The sequence below is a fragment of the Tursiops truncatus genome, chromosome 3 (genome assembly GCF_011762595.2).
Source record: "Tursiops truncatus isolate mTurTru1 chromosome 3, mTurTru1.mat.Y, whole genome shotgun sequence".
NCBI classification, from domain to species: Eukaryota; Metazoa; Chordata; class Mammalia; order Artiodactyla; family Delphinidae; genus Tursiops; species Tursiops truncatus.
The window spans coordinates 63,976,576-63,998,678 of NC_047036.1; the positions used below are offsets into that span (position 1 = coordinate 63,976,576).

At 39.6% G+C, this 22,103-nt stretch overlaps 1 protein-coding gene across 8 annotated transcripts in view; it reads left to right on the forward strand.

Moving 5' to 3' along the window:
- Window positions 1-22,103, forward strand: part of RASGRF2 (Ras protein specific guanine nucleotide releasing factor 2) — a 233,180-nt gene that overhangs the window by 77,089 nt on the left and 133,988 nt on the right. For 6 of the 8 annotated variants that reach the window (XR_012330744.1, XR_012330743.1, XM_073802259.1 and 3 more), the window contains exons 3-7: window positions 2,137-2,284; window positions 4,542-4,631; window positions 8,524-8,777; window positions 14,128-14,207; window positions 14,589-14,782. Coding sequence is in view for 6 of the 8 variants with exons in the window: in XM_073802259.1 (XP_073658360.1) it covers window positions 2,137-2,284; window positions 4,542-4,631; window positions 8,524-8,777; window positions 14,128-14,207; window positions 14,589-14,782 (766 nt within the window). In the remaining 2 variants the exon portion in view is untranslated. The remainder of the gene's footprint in view (window positions 1-2,136; window positions 2,285-4,541; window positions 4,632-8,523; window positions 8,778-14,127; window positions 14,208-14,588; window positions 14,783-22,103) is intronic. The other 2 variants (XM_073802261.1, XM_073802262.1) reach the window with 2 other exon arrangements.

Sequence of the window (22,103 nt, forward strand, 5' to 3'; positions counted from 1 at the left end):
ATTTCATAAAACTTATGGTCTGTTGACAGCATATTTTCCTGTTTTATAATGCTGTTATGGTTTCATTCTTTAAACAGAAAACAATTTTCCTAGCATTTCAGTGGGATCTTGGAAGTGAAGGGAGGCAGATATCGGTGATGAGTCTGCATGAATTCAGCTGCACATCCTGGTCTGGACTTTTTCTTTTTATAGGAGAAAACAAAATACTCGTTTGCTCCCTAACACTGATCTAACATATTTGTAAGAAATTTGGCATGTTTCTAATAAAATTGATGAGAAAGGGCAGAATTTTCATTATATTAACTAATTTTCTCATGCTCTGTTATTACTTTCTCCTTTGAAAGTACCCTAAAGCATATTTCTGTGAAGACTGTGCCCTTTTTTTCTTCTTTCCCCCTCTTCCCACTTACACTTACACAGCCTTTCTTTCTGCTCTCTTAGGGTAATTTCTTAGAACAAGTGAATTAAAAATATTGCTGACACTATGTATTTTTTTTCTAACACTAATGGCACACGTGATGTAAGTGCTGAGAATGTGAGATAATTGAACTAAAATTGTGATTTTGGAACTGTCTTAAGACTCTTTTAGTTCCAGGTAACACAAAGATATTTCAAACTAGTTTAGGTTAAAAAGAGAAATTATTAGGTGGAAACTGCAATAGTATCTCACCAAACCCAAGGGGAATATTATATTTAGATATCATGAGGGTCTGGAACCAAAAACTAGAAGCCAAAAGGAACCCAGGAAGTTATTACCTTTCTATCTCTCTTGTCTCTGTTTTTCTGAACACCTGCTTATTCTTTTCTCTCTCAGCAGACTTACTTTGCTTTGGCATGGGTGTGGCCAAATATAGCTAACCAACAGTAGTAACCTCAGCTTCCAAGTTCATATCATCTCAGTTCAAGCAAATAAGTCAGAGGCACAATCCGAGATTCCAAGGAGAAAGAATCCAGTTTGTTTAGCTTGGGCCAGTTATCTTTTTTTAGACCAGTGAAGTGTGGTCATGAGGGCAGATTTTATATTATAAACATGGCTGCCACAGCCCAAGTTCTCAAAGAAGAGGTAAGTGGGTAGAAGATATCTTAAGTGGGCAGATATCTCAAAACATGTCTGTTGTAATATTCTTCTTTATATCCAGTGTGCTGTTTCTCATTAGAGAGACCGTTTAGCTTGTGGTTAAGAACATGGGCTTAGGGTCAGACAGACCTCAATTTGAATCCCAGCCCTACCACCTACTAGCTGTGTGACCTCTGTGAGGGTCAGATTCTTTCTCTGTACAATTGGGGTGATAAAGCCTATCTCTTGGAGTTGCTGGGAGAATGAGAATATATGTGGTACGTCCTACACAATAAATAGTTATTATTATTTATTACTATCATCATAGCATTTGGGAAAGATTATGTGAATGGAGGAACATACATTTTGCTACCCTGAATAGTGCAAGAAGATCTGGAAGCAAAAATCTAGGTGCCACAGAGATCAATAAAAAACTCTAAGAGAGAACTTTGACTTTTTCACACTTGGCCAAAGAAGTATACACAAGTTAGGCTGATGATTTTAGGGCCCAATAATCTACACTTATTTTTAGAATGAAATCTTTGCCTCTGTTGGTTTTGGAAAGAGAGAAGTCAATGGTCTCATACTTCTAAAGAGAGCCAGGCTGGGCTGGTGGTCACTGGTACAGTCATCATCGTTCTTCCCAGCCAGTGCCTGTTCTGACGGTCCTTGCATTCATTCTGCTCGGTAGCAGGTCTGTTCTGATTGGCTAGTGCCTTACCCAGTAAAAGAGTTTCAATATATGCCATCAATTCAAAGACTTCAGTTTTTGTTAAAGGAGATCCATTATTTTCTTTATAAAACAATAGATTTTCTTTGCATCTTTCTCATTTATATGACAAAGTTGTGGGTTGCAGCCATCGTTAAATGAACTCTTCTAGAGGTTATATAAGATGATGATGATTCAAATTCTGTATAGCTAAAGGATACCAAATGTAAGCCAAACAATGTTTACATAAAGTAGAGTTAGCTAACAAACTATGTTTATGGCTTCTTTTTAAATAAATGTAATATATGCTGTTCTGTGTGAAACTGTAGTAGAACAATATCTCAGTGACTAACTGTAATTTTCTCTTAAGTTATGCAGACATTTTGATTGAGAGGGAGGTGTTAATGCAGAAGTACATTCATCTAGTTCAGATCGTAGAGACAGAAAAAATTGCAGCTAACCAACTCCGACATCAACTTGAAGATCAAGATACAGAAATCGAAAGGCTTAAATCAGAGGTATTTCCCAGTTGATAGATTCCTCCTCATTGTTTCATGTTTCTTGTCATCTCCTCATGATTACTTAAGGTCTATCAGGGCAAAATTTTGATCCCAAATTTAGTTCCTCTGCCATCAACACATGCATGAGAAGTGAATGTATTGTCTACGTTAGGATGAGGTAAATACGCTACAGTTAAATATCAGGATAAAGTGCTACTTTTAAATTATTTGTGCTCCTGATGGCCTTCATTTGCTTGACTATTCAAGAATTGACTGTAATATTTAACTGTTTTTCAGATTGACTCATGGTAATGATAATTGTGCGTCTGTCATGGATTCAGTTAAAGTCCAAATGACAACTAAGGCAGGTCCAAACGTGAATTCAGAAAGTCTTGACTTTTTCTCAAGCTCAGGAGTCCAACCTTCTCCCCTCTAGAATTTTGAAAAACTCGTTAAAGTATAAGACATAATTCTAGGGTGCATTTTTTTCCTGAAGTTGGAATTCACTTCCAGTCCCGCTCCAAGTTTAAAAACTCCTCAGGCTCTGCACCCCCAGGTAGTGAGACTGACTCCAATGAGAGCAGAAGGTGGTCGTGGAGCCAGCAGCCATGGTGGTGTGTCTGGGTCCTCCGTTGTCTCCGTCTGTATACAGAAACCTGAGTATACCTTCCCTTGCTGTCCTGTCATTCCTTGTGGGAAGTGATCAATATCTGAAGAATTGAAGAGGAATGTAGCAAGTGAGGTTTTTCTACTCTTTTTGACCAGTGGTGCAGTAGTGTCTTCTTAGCTCCAAAGGAAAGAATAGGACAGAATGAAACCTACTACTACTAACTGTATCCTTGTTGACAGAAACAATGCAGCTCCTCAGCCTTGGTAACTTCTTGTCGTTTTTCTGTCATTCAACATTTTCTTCTCCATTTCCTCACGTCTTCTTCTAAGACATACTGTGCAAATCCTGGGAGGGTTTTCACCTCCTGCCACCTGTGTATATCACCTCCAGCAGATAGCGCATGGGTATAAGCTGATTCCTGCTGGGATATGATTGCCTCTCTGATGATGATAAGTTGCAGACTGTTCACCGTATCATTAGTGCTGTTAACTTCCCGATCCAACCCTGAAATCTGAGATAGTGAAAACAGCAACAGAAAACTTAACAAACCTGCATCTTAAAAGACTATATCAGGCACTGTAATTTAAAACAAAATTATTGTGTTCAGTCTTTGCCACAGTTAGCTGGAGCAGATGCTTGTCTGCTAAGTGAAAGAGGTTGGCATTTACTCCATGAGAGGAACTCAGCACCAAGCGGTGTTCCCCAATATTTATTTGTGTGTGCTTCTCTGTCTTCACTCTGTTCTATTTTAGTCTGAATATATATTGCAGCTACAAACTGTCAGTAGCAGGTATGTCTTGTGTGGTAGATTGACAGGAACCATAACTTACTTCCTACTCCTTTTATTTTCCCACTTCCCTGCCAGAAAAATGGCAGAAGAGAGTATTTGGTAATGGGGCAAAATGTAAAGACAGGGCAGAGGGGGCAATTATAATCCCAGTGTTTTAAGTGTTTGCTTGTTAGCAAATCTGAGTAGGTGCTTAAGTTTGCAAGAGGCTGCAATTGAGTGATAGTCCAGGGAATTTCATTACTAAGTGTAGTTCAGAGGCTACCTGGTTTTGAGTCCCCCTTCGTAGGTCACAGAACTGAGCTGGGTCTTTAAAGAGATCCCAAGTTGTTTCAGTTCTTTTTGCCTTTTGGTCTTTTCTTGGCTGGCTTGGACCAACCCCTGGGCTCCGAAGTTCCTTTTGCAGTTACCATTTCCCCAAGGAGATCTGTGAGTGCTATACTGTGTGTACTTGGAAGGCCACAGGCTGATTATAGGAAGCAAGAGCTTTGAGCTGAGTGTCACTGCATTTGGAGATCACAGGGCATTACAGGAAGCTGCCTTTGGTGAGATGATTGACATGTCACTGAGATGCTGAGAAGATCTTGGTCTGGTCATCACTGGCAGTCAGGGCCCAGTTTTGGACTAACATTTCTCTAAACCAGATCCCAGTTCACACTTTCCACAGTCACTTCTTGTAAGCACTTTTGTTAGTAGCATAGCAAAACAAGCTTGAGGTGAAGTTCAGGCTACCCCTGCCTCAGCACCGAAGGAAGATAAGGTGCATAAAAAGTGAACATTTCCTGAGGATAAGCTACCTTGTAGGCATAACTTCCTATGATTTATGGCTATAGTCTAGTATTTCCTAAATCATGATATGGACCAATTTTGTGTTATAGATTATCGCTCTTAATAAAACCAAGGAACGAATGCGACCTTACCAAAGCAATCAAGAAGATGAGGATCCAGACATCAAGAAGATTAAAAAGGTAGGATGCTGGGGGTTTCCAGCTTTGGGAGAGCGTGGTGACCAGGGGTCTTTCTGTAGTGATGTCTTTGCCACCCTGACTGTGAGCTGGGAACAATCTTGGTATTTCTCTTCCGATGGCTCCCAGACTTGCCCTTCAGAGTGATCACACACGGTTACTTCTCTGGAAAAGTTTCAGCTTGAGATTTCTTTCCAGTTCTGGGCATCCACTTGTAGATTCTGTGAGAAGGATGCCAAAGCCAGACATGAAGCCAGACAGTAGTGTTCTCCAGTTGGGTTATTTAAGTGCCGCTGAACCTTCTGATTTTGTGCTGCTTTTATATTTGGGGGGAGTAGTTTTTAAATTGCATTTCAAAAACATTTCTTTTAGCTTTAGTCTTCAGTGCTTATTTAGAGAATTTTTTGTTTTGTTTTGTTTTGAACGTGTGAGGAGATTGAATCAATACATCTGCTCAGGTTTCTGGTTTATTGTTGTTTCTTTCTTGTTTAACATCCACATAATCAGCAGCTCTTTTCACCTTATTGTCATTTACAACTGTACAACTTTTGCAATTAACCAGACCCTGGCACTCACTCTAGTCTACTTTGATTTATGTCATCTTGATTTTGAGTTCCATAATCTTAATTGTCCTGGATAAAAGCACTTACTCAGCTTTAACATTATGTGAAAAGCTTCACAGTTGAAGAACTTTATTTCTTCTAAATTTTTTCTTATTCCTATTTTCTCATGCTAAGTAATTATTCCCCTTCAGTTGCAACAAAACTTTAAATATTGCTCAGAATTTGAAATAGAAATGCTGCTTATGGCTAAGTTGCACTGTTTTCAGTTTTCAAGAAATAACAAAGTAAAATAACAACATTCCTCTCTTAGAATTTAAAAATTTTTAAATTGAATTTGCTTTATTTTATTGTTACAAGATGAATGCTTATGCAGCTGCATATAAACAAAGGTATCAGTAAAATAACAATTGTAGTAAAGTCCTGTTGTAGAAACTGATAGTAAGTAAGCCAGCTTTTGCTCAGCAGGTAATAAATGCCCAAGTAAATAGAAAGATTTTATTTAACACAAAACTCAGTTAAGTTGATTTTTGAAAATACTTCTGTTAAATGAAGGAATAATGATAAAATACACAATTTTTATAGTTTCTATCTTCCTATTTCTTAATAGAAATAATTTTTTTAAACCTCATTTTTGAACTTGTTAAATAGGTTTTGAATTTAACTCTATGGTCCATTGTGTCCCCAGTCAAACTAATGTCTGTGTGGAAAGGAATGTTTACAAATGAATTAGTTTCTCTATTCTGATCTTGATAAATATCAACATAATTTTTTAACTTCAAGAGACCAAAAATTGAAATTGGTTCACAGAAATTTCCCATTAGATTTCTCCAAATAATATGCATATAATTTCCTCCACATAATTCTACTAAGATGTGTTTAATTTTTATTGTTTGAGGTATGGCAACTGTATGAATGCCTGTTATACAAATTGATAGTATGCTGACATCAGTTGGTAAATGAGAGAATTTTAAATATTGCAAAAGAAGAATAGTTGTTTAAGTGCATGATAATTTAGACCATATGGGTGAAATAGTGTAAAAAAATAGAAAGTATAAGAATGTGTTGAAAAGAAAACAATGATACTAAAAAATATATTTGGTAGTAATATAATGCTTTTAATTATATATGAATTTGCAACCTGCTTTGTTGCTGAATCTGCCACTTAGATATAACAAATCCTAATAAATTATCATATAATTTTTTTTAATATTTAGAAAGGACTTCAGATATTTTGGTCAGTTATTTTATAGATAAGGAAATGGAGCCCAGAGTTCAAGTTCACCCAGCAGGTTAGTAGCAGAGCCTTTGGGTTAAGGATTATGACATACACCTATCTGCTTAGCACCCAGCATTTACTTGGGCATTTAAAAGACACTCAGTAAATGTTCGTCGGCTGAAATGCAAAGGCCAGTGCACTTTGTCCAGTTTGCCTGTTATTTTTCAAATCATATCTAGGGAATTCAGATCAATTTTAGAGTCTTTCATGTTCCTACAAAATTGATCTTTCATGTTCCTACAAAATTGATCTTAAGCCTTATTTCTTGTTTTTGTTTTGTTTTTGTTTTTCCACAAAATAACACCATTGTAAATTGTTAACATGTGTTTTGCCCATGTGGCTGGAAAAGAGAGTCCTTATAGTTAACAAAAAGCAGGTATAGGAAGACCAAGTCATTCCTGTGTGACTAACCACACAGGAAAGCTGCAACTAGACTTGGCCTTCAGGTTTATTCATCTGTAAAAAGAAGGGGTCTTATGAACTGATCTCTAACACTTATATATATATATATATATATTTTGTTTGTTTGTTTGTTTTGTTTTGTTTTGTTTTGCGGTACACGGGCCTCTCACTGTTGTGGCCTCTCCCCTGTTGTGGAGCACAGGCTCCAGACGCGCAGGCTTAGCGGCCATGGCTCACGGGCCCAGCCGCTCCACGGCAGGTGGGATCTTCCCGGACCGGGGCACGAACCCATGTCCCCTGCATCGGCAGGCGGACTCTCAACCACTGCGCCACCAGGGAAGCACTCTAACACTTATTTTTTAAGCTTAATTTTAAAAAAACTCAGCCATAACCAAAAATCAAACCCGATTTAAGAATAAGCAAAGGATTTGAATAAACATTTCTCTAAAGATGATAGACATTTCTCTCAAAGGTGATTCTTTAGAGAAATCACTAACACATGAAAAGATGACGAGCATCACTAAGCATCAGAGAAATACAAATCAAAACTACAGTGCAACATCACCTCACACCCACTTGGATGGCTACTATCAAAAAAACTCCCAGAATAACAAGTACTGATGAAGATACAGAGAAATTGGAATCCTTTTGCACTGTCGGTGAGATTGTAAAGTGGTTCAGCTGCTATGGAAAACAGTATGGTGGTTTCTCAAAAATTTAAAAATAAAACTGCCATATGATCCAGCAATCCCATTTCCGGGTATGTATCCAGAAGAATCGAAAGCAGGATCTTGAAGAGATATTTGCACTCCTGTGTTTATTGCAGCGCTATTCACAATAGCCAAGAAGTGGAAGCAACCCAAATGTTCATCAACAGATAAACGGATAAACAAAATGTTGTACATATATACTACGGAATATTATTCAGCCTTAAAAAGGAAGGAAATCCTGACACGTGCTACAACGTGGATGAACCTTAAGGACATTATGCTAAGTGAAATAAGCCAGCCACAAAAAGACGGATACTGTATGATTCCACTTATATGAGTACCTAAAGTAATTAAATTCATAAAAACAGAAAGTAGAATGGTGGTTGCCAGGGGCTGAAGGAAGGGGGAAATGGAGAGTTGTTGTTTAATTAGTTATAGAGCTTGAGTTTTGCAAGATGAAAATGTTCCAGAGATCTGTTTCTACAACAATGTGAATATACGTACCACTACTGACCTATACATTTAAAAATTATTAAGATAGTAAACTTTATGTGTGTTTTTTTACCACAATTAAAAAATTTTTAATATCTGGTTTTATGTTGTTAAAGAGTAAACCTTTAGTTCATTCCTTTCTTGAAATGTTAACAACTAAATATGTGATATTACTAATTTCTGATGTCCTTATAGGCAGACTTAAACAGCTTAAACAGTGGAAGAAACTTGTGAAGCTGAGAAAAATATTATTTTAAAATCATCTTTTTTCTGCTATCTGGTCCAAAGCCTGACATTATTTCTTCTGGTGGTGGGCTCACGAGTGCACCAATGCAAGAGCAGGGTGTGTGTATGGCACAGGATGGACACCCCACTGACTGGCTTAAGAAAGCCGTCTCACACTGCCCTGAGATTCTTGTTTTGTTTTTTGTTTTGTTGTTGTTGTTCTGTAGGTTCAGAGCTTCATGCGAGGATGGTTATGTAGAAGGAAATGGAAGACCATTGTGCAGGATTACATTTGTTCCCCTCATGCTGAAAGTATGAGGAAGAGAAACCAGATTGTGTTCACCATGGTTGAGGCCGAGTCGGAGTACGTTCACCAGCTCTACATCCTGGTCAACGGCTTCCTGCGGCCCCTGCGCATGGCGGCCAGCTCCAAGAAGCCCCCCATCAGCCACGATGATGTCAGCAGTATTTTTCTCAACAGGTTTGTCTTGGCATAAATTAAAGAGCTGTGTGAAAAACCTACTTGTGTTTCTTAAAAGAATTTTTACTTTAGTTACTTAAAAGAAGAGTTATAAATTCACTTTTTTGAGCTTATCATATTGAAAATAAGAAAGCTATCATTGGCGTTTCATTATTACCCCCAATTTTCATATCTTTTTTTTTTTTGCGGTACGTGAGCCTCTCACTGTTGTGGCCTCTCCTGTTGCGGAGCACAGGCTCCGGACACACAGGCTCAGTGGCCATGGCTCATGGGCCCAGCCGCTCCATGGCATGTGGGATCTTCCCGGACCGGGGCACGAACCCGTGTCCCCTGCATCGGCAGGCGGACCCTCAACCACTGCGCCACCAGGGAAGCCGCTCAATTTTCATATCTTTATCTTGAATCTTGGCATCTAGTTTTCTCTTTTTCTTCTCTATTTGACGTATGTTTTCTTGTTATTGAGTTGTGTGCTGGGGAAGATTCTCTCCTTCATAAACTGAGGGAAATGGAGTGATTAATGGGTCTTTACATGTAATCTATACAGAAGTACTTTAGGAAGAACAAAAACTGACACAGGGCCTGAGAATCTCTAGGAAATTTATTTGCTCAGTAAATATTTATAGTGCCTTTACTGCTGAGAATTCATCAGTGAACAAAGCAGAAAGTGCCTGCCTTCATGGAACTTAAATTTTGATGTGGGAATATAGACAATGAATAGTAAGTGTAAGATGCAGTATTTTATATGGTGATGAGTGCTGTGGAAGAAATGAAGAAGGAAAGGGGAGAAGGGAGGAAAGGGACTGCTTGGATATTTTGCTTAAAATTTTAGTTGTTTATTTGTTTTTGAGTAGATAATACATTTACATGGTTCAAAAAATTATTTAACAACGTGAAAACATCAAACAGCAGTTAGAAGTCTCACTCTTAACTCTGTCTCTGCCCACCCCATTTTCCTCACTTGCTATCTGTAACTGTTTTCATTAGTTTTGTTTATATCCTTTCAGTGTTACTTGATGTAGATCAATCAAACATGAATACACAGTCTTGTTTCCCCCCTTCTTACACAAAAGGCAAGTACTTTAATATATACCTACTTTTTTCACTTAATATATCCTGGACATCTTTCCATACTGCTATCTAAAGAGCATTCTATTTTTTAAAAAATTACTACATGCTATTACATTATGTGAATGTCCCATAGTTTCTCTAGCCAATCTTTAGGAAGGCCTCAAAGATAAGTTGACATTTGAGCAGAGATTGCAGTTGGTGCTAGCCATGTGGCTACCTGGGGGAAGAGTGATGCAAACAGAGGAGACCACCTGTGCAGAGGGCCTGAGGCTGGAGCACGCCAGCCTTGCTTGTTTGAGGAACTGCCAAGGTCAGTGTGGGTGAAGAGGCATGTCAGAGAGATAACAGTAGGACATTGTAAAGATGTTTGCTTTTACTCTAAATGAGATGGGGAGAGATTGGTGGGGTTTTGAGGAGAAAAGTAGCATGATATGACTTACGTTTTAAAAGTTCACTCTGGGTTCTCTGTTGAGAATAGACTATAGGGAGATCAGTTTCATGGCTATTTCAATAAACCAGGTGAGAGATGACTGTAGCAGGGAGACCTGTTAGGTGGCTATTGCAATAGTCTAAGCAAGAGATGATTGTAATGGAAGTAGTGATAAGTGATTGAATTCTGAGTATATTTTTAATGTAAAGCCAATAAGATTTGTTGGTGAGTTTGATGTGGATTTTGCAGAAAAGTCCAAGGATTTTGACCTGAACAACTAGAAGGATGGAGTTGCTATTTATTAAGTGGGGAAGATTGACATAAGAACAGGTTTAGCAGAAAAGATGCAGAGTTTTTATCTTGACCTGTCAAGTCTGAGATGCTGTTAGCCATTCCAGATGTAGAAATCAAGTGAGCAGGATTGGCTATTAGTCTGGATTTCAGGGCTGGGGGTATAAATTTGGGAGTCTACTAGCATATGGGTAGTATTGAAAGCTGTTAGTCTGAATGAGATTACCAAGGAAGTAAGCACAAATGAACGAGAGAAGAGGACCAAGGAATGAGCCCTGGGACATGCCAACGTTTAGAGGTTAGGAATATGAAGAGCCATCAAACGAGAATGAAGAGGATCAGCTGGGGTTGTAGGATGCAAACCAGGAGATGGGCTGTCCTGGAAGCCAAGGCAAGAGGGAATGGGCAACTGTGTTAAAAAGGTCAAAGAAAATAAGAACTGAGAACTGACTGTGGGGGTAACAACTTGGAGCATATTGGTAACTTTAATGGGGGACCACAGCCTGATTAGGTGATAATAGGGGAATTGGAATTGGAGAGAATTGGTAGAGAGAACTCTTTCAAGGAGGGTTGCTGTAAAGAGGATCAGAGAAACAGGGTAATACCTGGAAGTAAATGTAAAAATATAAAGGGGTGTGTGTGTGTGTGTGTGTGTGTGTGTGTGTGTGTGTGTGTGTGTGTTTCGATGGCATAAAAATGACACCAATAATGAGGGGGGGAATGATGTAGGAAAGAGAGGGCAGAATTGCTGGAGCAGTAAACTTGCATAGGCAGAAGTGGATAGAATGTGGTGAATAAGTCAAGAGATTGGAATTAGGTGGACAGGGGAGGAGTAGTACTGGACACATATGCAGGTAGGAAGCAAGGACATCGGGTAACAGTGCTGATGGAAGGGAAGTGTTAGGGTCAGGGAAGAGAGGAAAAAGTGTACAATAGTGATCAACGAGCAAAAAACTGAATGGATGGGATGAGGGAAGTGTAATATAACTGCTAGGTAGCGCTAAAAGCCCATATTAGGCTCGTGGTTATGACTTTACAGTGAATAACTGTATAGTCTTTAGCCACTTTCAGTTGCATGGGTGCAGGTGCAGAGTGGGTGAAGGGTTGGGTTTAACTGGTACTGGTATTGTGCAAGATTGCTATGATGAAGTGAGAAAAGAAGAAGGGAGTTGAAGGTGTATGCAAGGAAGGGATTATAACATTGAGCCATGGAATCTAAACTGTTCCAAGAAGGAAATGATGTGAAGGGGTTTTGGTCAGCGATAAGGTGGCAGGATCAATGGATTCAGGTCCTGGTGGTGGGAAGGGATTTTGGGAGTCAGGTTTCCAAAGGCAATGAACTCAAAGATAAGGAGATGGTCGTAGAATAGTGTGCCTGAAACTGAGATAGGGAAGGGGATGCAGTTATTGACAATGACAAGGTCTAGAGTACCGTTAAGGTAGTGTTGACTGAGGTCAATGGAAGACAAGATCCTTAGAGGAAGAAGTTCAAAGACCCGAGACAGGCTACATCATTGGAATGATGTTTGTGTGCATATTGCAGTCACCAAAAACTATGACAAGAGTAGTGTTGGCGAAAGGACTGACAGTGATCAGGGAGCTAAGAGCTCAAGGAGTTAAAAGAGTGGCTGGGGGTCTGTAGAAGACTGGAAAATGGAAGGATGATGGACAGTAGTCTGATAGCATAAGATTAAAATGTAAGCTTTTCTGTTGCGAGGTTTCCCCACGTTGGGCGGCAGTGGCCCCACTCAAGTGTGTGAGATGTCCTAAGGGAATGAGGGGTAGCTCTTAATCCTCAGGCTATACAGGTAGCATTTTGATGATACTTCAGTCTCCTAAGTATGCAGTTTTAACATTTCTAATGGCAATGGACAGAATTGTGAATGTACTCTGATAGCGATGCCATCAAAGCCTGTACCACATTGGTCTTAGGCTGCCTCTAGGGATGTTTCCACTGGATTTCCTATCTGCAATGTGGAAGGCCAGGTCTGTCATATTGTTTAAATTCTGAATCAAGATACTGTGCCTTGGGCTTCCCTGGTGGCGCAGTGGTTGAGAGTCTGCCTGCCGATGCAGGGAACACGGGTTCATGCCCCGGTTCGGGAAGATCCCACATGCCTCAGAGCGGCTGGGCCCATGAGCCATGGCTGCTGAGCCTGCACGTCCGGAGCCTGTGCTCCACAACGGGAGAGGCCACAACAGTGAGAGGCCCACGTACCACTAAAAAAAAAAAAAAAAAAAAAAAAAAGAGATAACTGTGCCTCTTTTTGGAAAGCTATAAGCTCTTCTTACAAATTAGCAATTATTTACTATACTTGGTCCCAGATGGAGATTTGAAGAGTTATGTTTTTAGAGGTGAGGCTTTTCAGATGTTTGTTGTCATTTCTGTTGTTTAACTACATTCTCTTTCCTTGCCTCTGAAATCGAAGCCCTAGGCAGATCAATTATTTTGAATTTCAACACAGAGTTTATACTTAAAAAATGTAATGCCTTCCATGTCTTACCAAGTGCATCTATGGGTGGAACTGAATTTACATCTAGAACCCTATCTGCAAGGAAGCCTGGGAAATGTAGTTTCACCTCTCTATCCTTTCCACCTAGAAGGGGGATGGAATGGAGATTGAAAGACTAATCTACAGTATCTACCAAACTAGATTTGGTTGAAATCATTAAACAACAAACACTGCTTAGTTAAAATTTCTATCCAAGAAAAACAAATCACAGTCTTCAAGCAGTGTCTATTGTGTTTCATGGACCATTTGGAAATAGTAGGGACTTCCCGTTGGTTTCTTGTAGTGGAATTGGACTTACAACAAACCAAAGTATTTCACTGACATGAATAATCCTGTATTTGATTGTGCTGATGTGGTAGTTCAGAAAAGCCTTCAAAGGCTCATTCCAGTAGGAATGAGGAGAAAGCAAATGTTCTCCTTTCTTCTAGTGAGGAGAAAGCAAATGTTACTTTGGTAACTACCCTTCCTGAACCTTTTAGAAATTTGGATCTCTAATTTATGTGTATGTATCTCTTCAATCTAGTATATCTGTATAGGCTCCATCCTTTTTAGAAGATTCCTCTACATTTCTGTCATGGGTGTCTTAGGAGTCGTAATGGTAGAGGTCTGTCAAGTCTTTTCCCCTCTCTCCTGTCAAAACTCATTTTAGTTAAAGAGAGCTTTCCCCGAGTTAGCATCTAGAATTAAATCTGAAGAGAGAAGGGTCATAACTAATTTTCTGATTATCTGTTGAAGAAGGGCTACATCCTAACAGTAGAAAGCTGTTTTTATTATAAATCGATAAAGAGGGTTATATGACAGTGATTTGGTGCTTACCATCTTTCAACATTTGAGGCTTAGCTCAGAATTTTCTTTGAGGTTTTCAGGTTGTCTGAAAGATAAATTGCTTTGTGGGAGCTGGTATAATCTATCTCATTATTGGGTGTATAGTTTGGAGGCCCTCAGAGACATGAATATCATGTATTTATTAAGGATTTAAGGCCTCAATGGACTTCTTTAACAAAATGGACTCTTTGCAGTGACTAAATTATATTTTCATATTTTATAGTGAAACAATCATGTTTCTTCATGAAATCTTTCATCAAGGACTGAAGGCAAGGATAGCCAATTGGCCTACTTTAATTTTAGGTAAGTCCATGCTTTAGAGAGAGAAGATTTTCTCTTAATATGACTACAGTTAGAGTAAAATAGCTTCAATGTTATCGCCCTAAGCTGTCTGAATTTCCGTAATGATCTGTGAGCTTCCTCAGGCACTGGGACTCTGGCTCATTGCCCTTTTGATCCTTTCCCCTGGCCCGTCATGGTTCTTTGGGGGCTAGAGTTGGTCTCTACTGTGAGGTGTGTTCTACCAGGTCAGTCATTCAGGCAGCTGGACTGGGGCCATGGAGTGTGACACCTGGTGCCAGGAGCTGCTCTCTGCCATCCCTGCGGAGTGAACAGTTTCTCCCTGTACCTTGGGTAATTTACAGAGCATCAAGAGAAACTGCCATGTTTACTTCTTCTTTCCAGCTGATCTGTTTGATATTTTGCTCCCCATGCTGAACATTTATCAAGAATTTGTGCGTAATCACCAGTACAGCCTCCAAGTGCTCGCCAATTGTAAGCAAAACAGAGATTTTGACAAACTCTTAAAACAGTACGAAGCTAACCCTGCCTGTGAGGGGAGGATGCTGGAGACGTTCTTGACCTATCCAATGTTTCAGGTAAGTCACCTGGGATGCATTTTGCAAGTCATTGGTTCCAGCTCGATATGACTGATACCCAGTGTGTCCAGCATGATATGTGCAAGTACTCCCTGTGGGGGGTTACAGCACATATCCATCATCTGTCATCTTGAGCTTGACCCTGAGATAAACAAATTTATGCCACACATACTCTCTCTAGTCTGTCTAGTGTATGTAAGAAAATCAGGAATTTTTGAGACAAACAAGGAACGATTTTTTTGAAAAACGGCACAAATTTCTCTTTATAGAAAGATTCCTCACAGACCTCTTCCATGGAGTCTCCTCCTCCAGCGTGTTTAAAAATATTATTAGGTTTACAGAAATAGGATGCTGTGCAAATGTTCCAGTGCGTGCTGGTTGCATAAAAGGTTCCGGGAGAGTGGAAGGACTGCTGGGAAGGTGCTTGTTTTCCTGCCCTGTTGTGACTGCTGCTGAGTCTTCCTTGGCTGGAGCTCTGCAGAGCAAAAGGAGGACCTTCCCTGTCACAGAGGCTGTGGAGACAAAGAAGCCAGAGGCACTGGCCAGGCCTGGGGACTCTTGGCCCCTAGTCAGGTTGCTGCAGTGAGGCTGGAGCTTGTCCTGACCGTCACTTTTTGGGATTAGAGCAACCCAAAGGATGAAGTACACTTGCATTCTTTCCTATATCTAAGACTTTACCGCTCTTTAGTGAGAACTGCAGAGGCCAAGATGTGAATTGAATCTCCTGTCCTTTTAAAAAGTGTTGATTCTGTTCTTTCGGAAAAGCATTGAGCGTTCCCATTGTGGAATTTGTGGGGCTTCTGGCCAGGCTTCCAAACTGTCATGTGGCAAAATGATTCTCCTAATCATGTGTGTTACGGTTCCTGTGGAGAGCTTTGTCCCCTGGAACCAGCCTCTCTGACCCCAGCTGATCATTTTGTAGCCTCAGAGAGAAATGATATTCTGGTTCATAATTGTTTGTCTTAAAGTTTGTCACTCCTGACTGAAATCCTGGAAGTCACCATAGAAGTTTAGTGAGATTTTTTCAAAACCAAAAGGATGCATTTGTAACAAACTAAGTAGCGTGAAACTTTATACAGTTAATGTGGTTTTTTTTTTTTCTCCTGTGGAACTGAATTGTTTAACTCTTTGACTCTCTGAACAAATATTTCACCAGAAAAACTATAAAGAAAAAAATTGCTTTTTTAAAACCTTATACAAAGTTATAATTTAAGATTTTATTTACAGTGAATCAAATTTTATGTAGTTCAATGTTCTAAGATTCTATTTGAATCTATGGCAGTTACCTCTAGATTATGATTAAATACCCTAACTTGTATCTGCCTAGCAACCCCCAGCTTAGATGAACATACAAAGGTAGGATTGTGGAAGAGGTTCACATTCAGAGAGGTTCCCGCCTCCCTTTCTGAAGGCCCAGTAATGTCTTTTCCAGCACTGTTTATTCCCCTTGGTGTGAGTCTCTCAGTGGTTTAAAATGGCACAACTGTCCTTGCATTTTAGGTGAGGTATCCAAACACAGTTGAATGTAGGGCCTTGCAAAGGCCTTTGGATTTCTTAAAAATGCTGAGATATTCTTCTAACAACCTTCCTTCCTCCCCCTGGAGTTTAAGCCCAATAAAAACAACTTGGCATTTTGATTGATGCCAGGGAATTCCCATAATGTCAGAAAAGGACCATTGGACTGAGAATGTTTAGGAGACCTGCATGTCTTGCCCACCCTTCATTCGTAGCATTGGGAAACATAATTGAACCAATCTGAATCTCTGTGTCTTAATCTTGAAATCGGGGCAGCTGAGCTCTAATTCTCTCCCAGAGCTCTAGCTCTCTGGGGGAGTAGACAGGTTTTGGAATTTGGGGCTGGGCAACTTGTGGTGTTGCCAGGAGCTTTCTAATAGCCTAGGATCCCACCCTCCAAGACTGTGGTGGCCCCAAATCCTAGAATTTAGCTGAAGGGTCAGATGTTGAGGTTCTCTGGTTTCTTTAAGACCAGGGTAACCAAAAGATGCTAGGCGAAGCCTCAGACTTAAAGAATTTAGCCAGAATTGGTCCAACTACAAGAAATGTGCAAATTGAAAGAGTGCTGAGTTGTGCTCTTATTTATTTACTTCCCCATAACTATTTCACTTCTCTGTAGCTATTTTGAACAGACCAAGAGGGTTAAACACTGGAGTTGCTGCCTGAGGGCTTTATTCTCCTTGGTGTCTCTCCCTCCTGCCTTCTCCCTAGGAGTGACCACATGGAACACTTGGGGGAAAACTGCCCTTTTTAGAAACTTGAAGGTTGTTTTTACTAGGTTCATTCTATGCTTCTTGTTCCCTTTTGGTCCTTTCACTAAGGAGTCCTGAAGGTGTTTGCTCCCTCAGATGGTCCAGCTATATCTACTTCCCTCGGCGTACATCATATTAGCGGTGGTACTTCTGCACATCTGCCTTGCTCCAGTGTGGGCTGGATACCTTGGGATGAGGCTGGGATGTGATGCTTTTTTCCTGTAGAACAAGAATGGAAGAGGTGACCTTAGCTCATACTGCCAAGGGGCCACTGCCCAGAACTTTTCTTAAGTCTGCATATGGAGGCAAAGTTTGGTATGGGGGCAGAGGGAGAAAGAGAGGTACTGTAACTGGAAACTTTTAGCCTGTGTATATTTATTTATTTACTTTAACATCTTTATTGGAGTATAATTGCTTTACAATGGTGTGTTAGTTTCTGCTTTATAAAAAAGTGATTCAGCTATACGCATACATATATCCCCATATCTCCTCCCTCTTGCATCTCCCTCCCTCCCACCCTCCCTATCCCACCCCTCTAGATGGTCACAAAGCACCGAGCTGATCTCCCTGTGCTATGCGGCTGCTTCCCACTAGCTATCTATTTTACATTTTGTAGTGTATATGTGTCCATGCCACTCTCTCACTTTGTCCCAGCTTACCTTTCCCCCTCCCCATGTCTTCAAGTCCATTGTCTAGTAGGTCTGCATCTTTATTCCCATCTTGCCCCTAGGTTCTTCATGACCTTTTTTTTTTTTTTTTTAGATTCCATATATATGTGTTAGCATACGGTATTTGTTTCTCTCTTTCTGACTTACTTCACTCTGTATGACAGACTCTAGGTCCATCCACCTCACTACAAATAACTCAATTTTGTTTCTTTTTGTGGCTGAGTAATACTCCATTGTATATATGTGCCACATCTTCTTTAACCATTCATCTGTTGATGGACACTTAGGTTGCTTCCATGTCCTGGCTATTGTAAATAGAGCTGCAATGAACATTGTGGTACATGATTCTTTTTGAATTATGGTTTTCTCAGGGTATATGCCCAGTAGTGGGATTGCTGGGTCGTATGGTAGCCTGTGTATATTTAGAAAAGTGTTATATTCTACCTCTTCCTGGGCCCTTTGTTGAGTAAGTCAGTTGTTGCTGTCAATGAATTATGCTGAACTATGGAAACATGGAGGAATTAGAGTGAATTTATCCTTAATTGATGATGCAGTGAATGTATCCTCATTTGAACTATCAGACAAGTAAGTTCATGTTACTAATAAGTTTGTTGTAGACAATAATGTAGTCATTAACATAATTTTTATTTAGCAAAAACAGTGGCTTGGCTGGTACTGTTTAAATTGGCTTCAGCTGCTCATACATCCATAGGTCAGCAGATGATGAAATCTGCTTTTGACAAAGATAGCACTGTTAGAGGTCTTCCAGAAAGTAACCACTTCCTGCTCTAGTCACCTGTTTACTGTAACTGGACAGCAAGCTAATTAGTGTCTATAAAGTACAAGTATTATTTCATAATTGAAAGGAGAATTATGATTCACCTAGACAATGCTATGATCCTTGGTTTCAGGGGGACATATTTATCATCAGTTCTTGAATATACAGATGAGCTCTTTGGTGAGCTGTCCATTTCTCCCTGCAGAAGTCCTTTGCCTACTCTTTGGTAATTTCAGGTTTTTTTTGTTTCTTCACCAGAAAATGAGGTGGGCCAGTTACTTTCAAATCCATCCACTTGAAGCTTAGCCAAGGAGCTCTCTAAAATAGATTTAATTAATGGGGGAGGATCATGAAGCTATTGACTAAACTTAGTTTTGTGGGTTTTCAGTGCATTATAAGTAGTCAGGCTCTCCCACTCCTGCCCTCTTCGTTATGAAAAATTGAGTTCATTAGCTATTGATTGCCTTGATTTTCTTGTAGAACTAACTTAGAGGCAAACTTTTATCAATCATGGCATTGTGCAAAAGGAATATTTGAAAGCATACTTATCCCAGGAGCCTTCACCAAATGGAATGTCCCAACCAGCTGTTTTAGTGAGAAGTTTATGGGATAGAGAGCCAGAAAGCCTCCTCCCACGTGCTTCTGAGGGAGGGGTCTCCTGTGCCTCATGCTCCTATAACTGAGGAGTCTGCACTTCCAAAACCTGGATGACATTCCCTAGGACATGATCCCAGAGTATGAGCTGCAGATCAACGTCTGTGCTTATGGCGCTACCCTCTGTGCCAGTGCATAAATCTGGGCACTTAGTAAATATTAGCAAATAACCCAACGATAGCCACCACCTGCAAGAGAGCAGGGCCTTGGGAAGCTGTTTTACTTTCTTCATTCTTAGAGGTCCTGTTAAGTGCTGAGTAAGAACCCAGTCCCTGCAGAAGAGACCCACTGGGCTAGTGGACTGGTCAGAGCCAGGCTCATGGCTGGCCCTGCCATTTACTATGAGGCCACGTTGGGCAAGTTATGGAACCTCTTCATGCCTTGTTTCCTTATCCGTAAAATGGGGAAATAATCCTTATGTTTCGCTGGATGATTGTGTGCACATGCAACCTCAAGCTCCCAATCTGGCCCACTGTGGGCAGCATTATGGTAGCTGCTGTTCATGCAGGTTTTTATTAAAATTAACACACTGCCCTTGTTTTCTAAAAATTTTTAGCTTATAAGCCAGTAAAAAATGTGTTGAGTTAAATCAACATATATAAATTGAGTTAAATCTCCACTGTGGTCTGTTAAACCCTTCACAGGGTTGGTGGTGTTTCTGCCTTTAAGAGAATTCAGATAGTCTGTTCATACACAAAAGTACAAACAAATAATCTAATTAAACAATGCTTTTTACTGTTACAGGGATGAGTTAAGGTGAGACAGGATCAGAATGTAATAAGGGTGAACATATCTTTTCCCAAGTTTTAATTCTTAAAGAGAACATTGCAGTAGGATTGTCAATTTAAAAAAAAATTGTAAACAGCCAAATAAATCTAAAGTACAGACTCAGATGACTTGCTGATAACTATATCTGTTTCTCTATGAACCAGTTTTCAAAAATTATGATTAAGAAACGTATGATTAGTTAGATAGCCTCATCCACCAGGGGGCAGACAGCAGAAGCAAGAAGAACTATAATTCTGCAGCCTGTGGAACGGGAACCACATTCACAGAAAGATAGACAAAATTAAAAGGCAGAGGACTATGTACCACATGAAGAAACAAGATAAAACCCCAGAAAAACAACTAAATGAAGTGGAGATAGGCAACCATCCAGAAAAAGAATTCAGAATAATGATAGTGAAGATGATCCAAGACTTCGGAAAAAGAATGGAGGCAAAGATCGAGAAGATGCAAGAAATGTTTAACAAAGACCTAAAAGAGTTAAAGAACAAACAAACAGAGATGAACAACACAATAACTGAAATAAAAAATACACTAGAAGGAATCAATAGCAGAATAACTGAGGCAGAAGAATGGATAAGTGACCTGGAAGACAGAAAGTTGGAATTCACTGCCACAGAACAGCATAAAGAATAAAAGAATGAAAAGAAATGAAGACAGCCTAAGAGATCTCTGGGACAACATTAAACGCACCAACATTCCCATTATAGGGGTCCCAGAAGAAAAAGAGAGAGAGAAAGTATCTGAGAAAATATTTGAAGATATTATAGTCAAAAACTTCCCTAACATGGGAAAGGAAATAGCCACCCAATTCCAGGAAGCGCAGAGAGTCCCAGGCAGGATAAACCCAAGAAAAAACACACCGAGACACATAGCAATCAAATTGACAAAAATTAATGACAAAGAAAAATTATTAAAAGTAACAAGGGAAAAACAACAAATAACATACAAGGGAACTCTCATAAGGTTAACAGCTTTCTCAACAGAAACTCTACAAGCCAGAAGGGAGTGGCATGATATATTTAAAGTGATGAAAGGGAAGAACCTACAACCAAGATTACTCTACCCTGCAACAATCTCATTCAAATTTGTTGGAGAAAGTAAAGCCTTTACAGACAAGCAAAAGCTAAGAGAATTCAGCACTACGAAACCAGCTCAAAAACAAATGCTAAAGGAACTTCTCTAAGTGGGAAACACAAGAGAAGAAAAGGACCTACAAAAACAAACCCAAAACAGTTAAGAAAATGGTAATAGAAACATACATATCTATAATCACCTTAAATGTGAATGTATTAAATGCTCCAACCAAAGGACACAGACTTGCTGAATGGAAACAAAAAGAAGACCCATATATGTGCTGTCTACAAGAGACCCATTTCACACCTAGGGGCACATACAGACTGAAAGTGAGGGGATGGAAAAAGATATTCCATGCAAATGGAAATCAAAAGAAAGCTGGAGTAGCAATACTCATATCAGATAAAATAGACTTTAAAATAAAGAATGTTACAAAAGACAAGGAAGGACACCACATAATGATCAAGGGATCAATCCAAGAAGAAGATATAACAATTATAAATATATATAGGTGCACCCAGCACATATGTATTGAGGTGCTCCTATGTTGGGTGCACCCAACGTAGGAGCACCTCAGTACATAAGGCAAATGCTAACAGCTATAAAAGTGGAAATCAACAGTAACACAATAATAGTGGGGGATTTTAACACCTCACTTACACCAATGGACAGATCATCCAGACAGAAAATTAATAAGGAAACACAAGCTTTAAATGACACAATAGACCAGATAGATTAAATTGATATTTATAGGACAGTCCATCCAGAAACAGCAGATTACACTTTATTCGCAAGTGCACATGGAACATTCTCCAGGATAGATCACATCTTGGGTCACAAATCAAGCCTTGGTAAATTTAAGAAAATTGAAATCATATCAAGCATCTTTTCTGACAACAGTGCTATGAGATTAGAAATAAATTACATAAAAAATACAAACACATGGAGGCTAAACAATACATTACTAAATAACCAAGACATTGCTGAAGAAATCAAAGAGGAAATCAAAAAATACCTAGAGACAAATGACAATGAAAATACGATGATCCAAAACCTATGGGATGCAGCAAAAGCAGTTCTAAGAGGGAAGT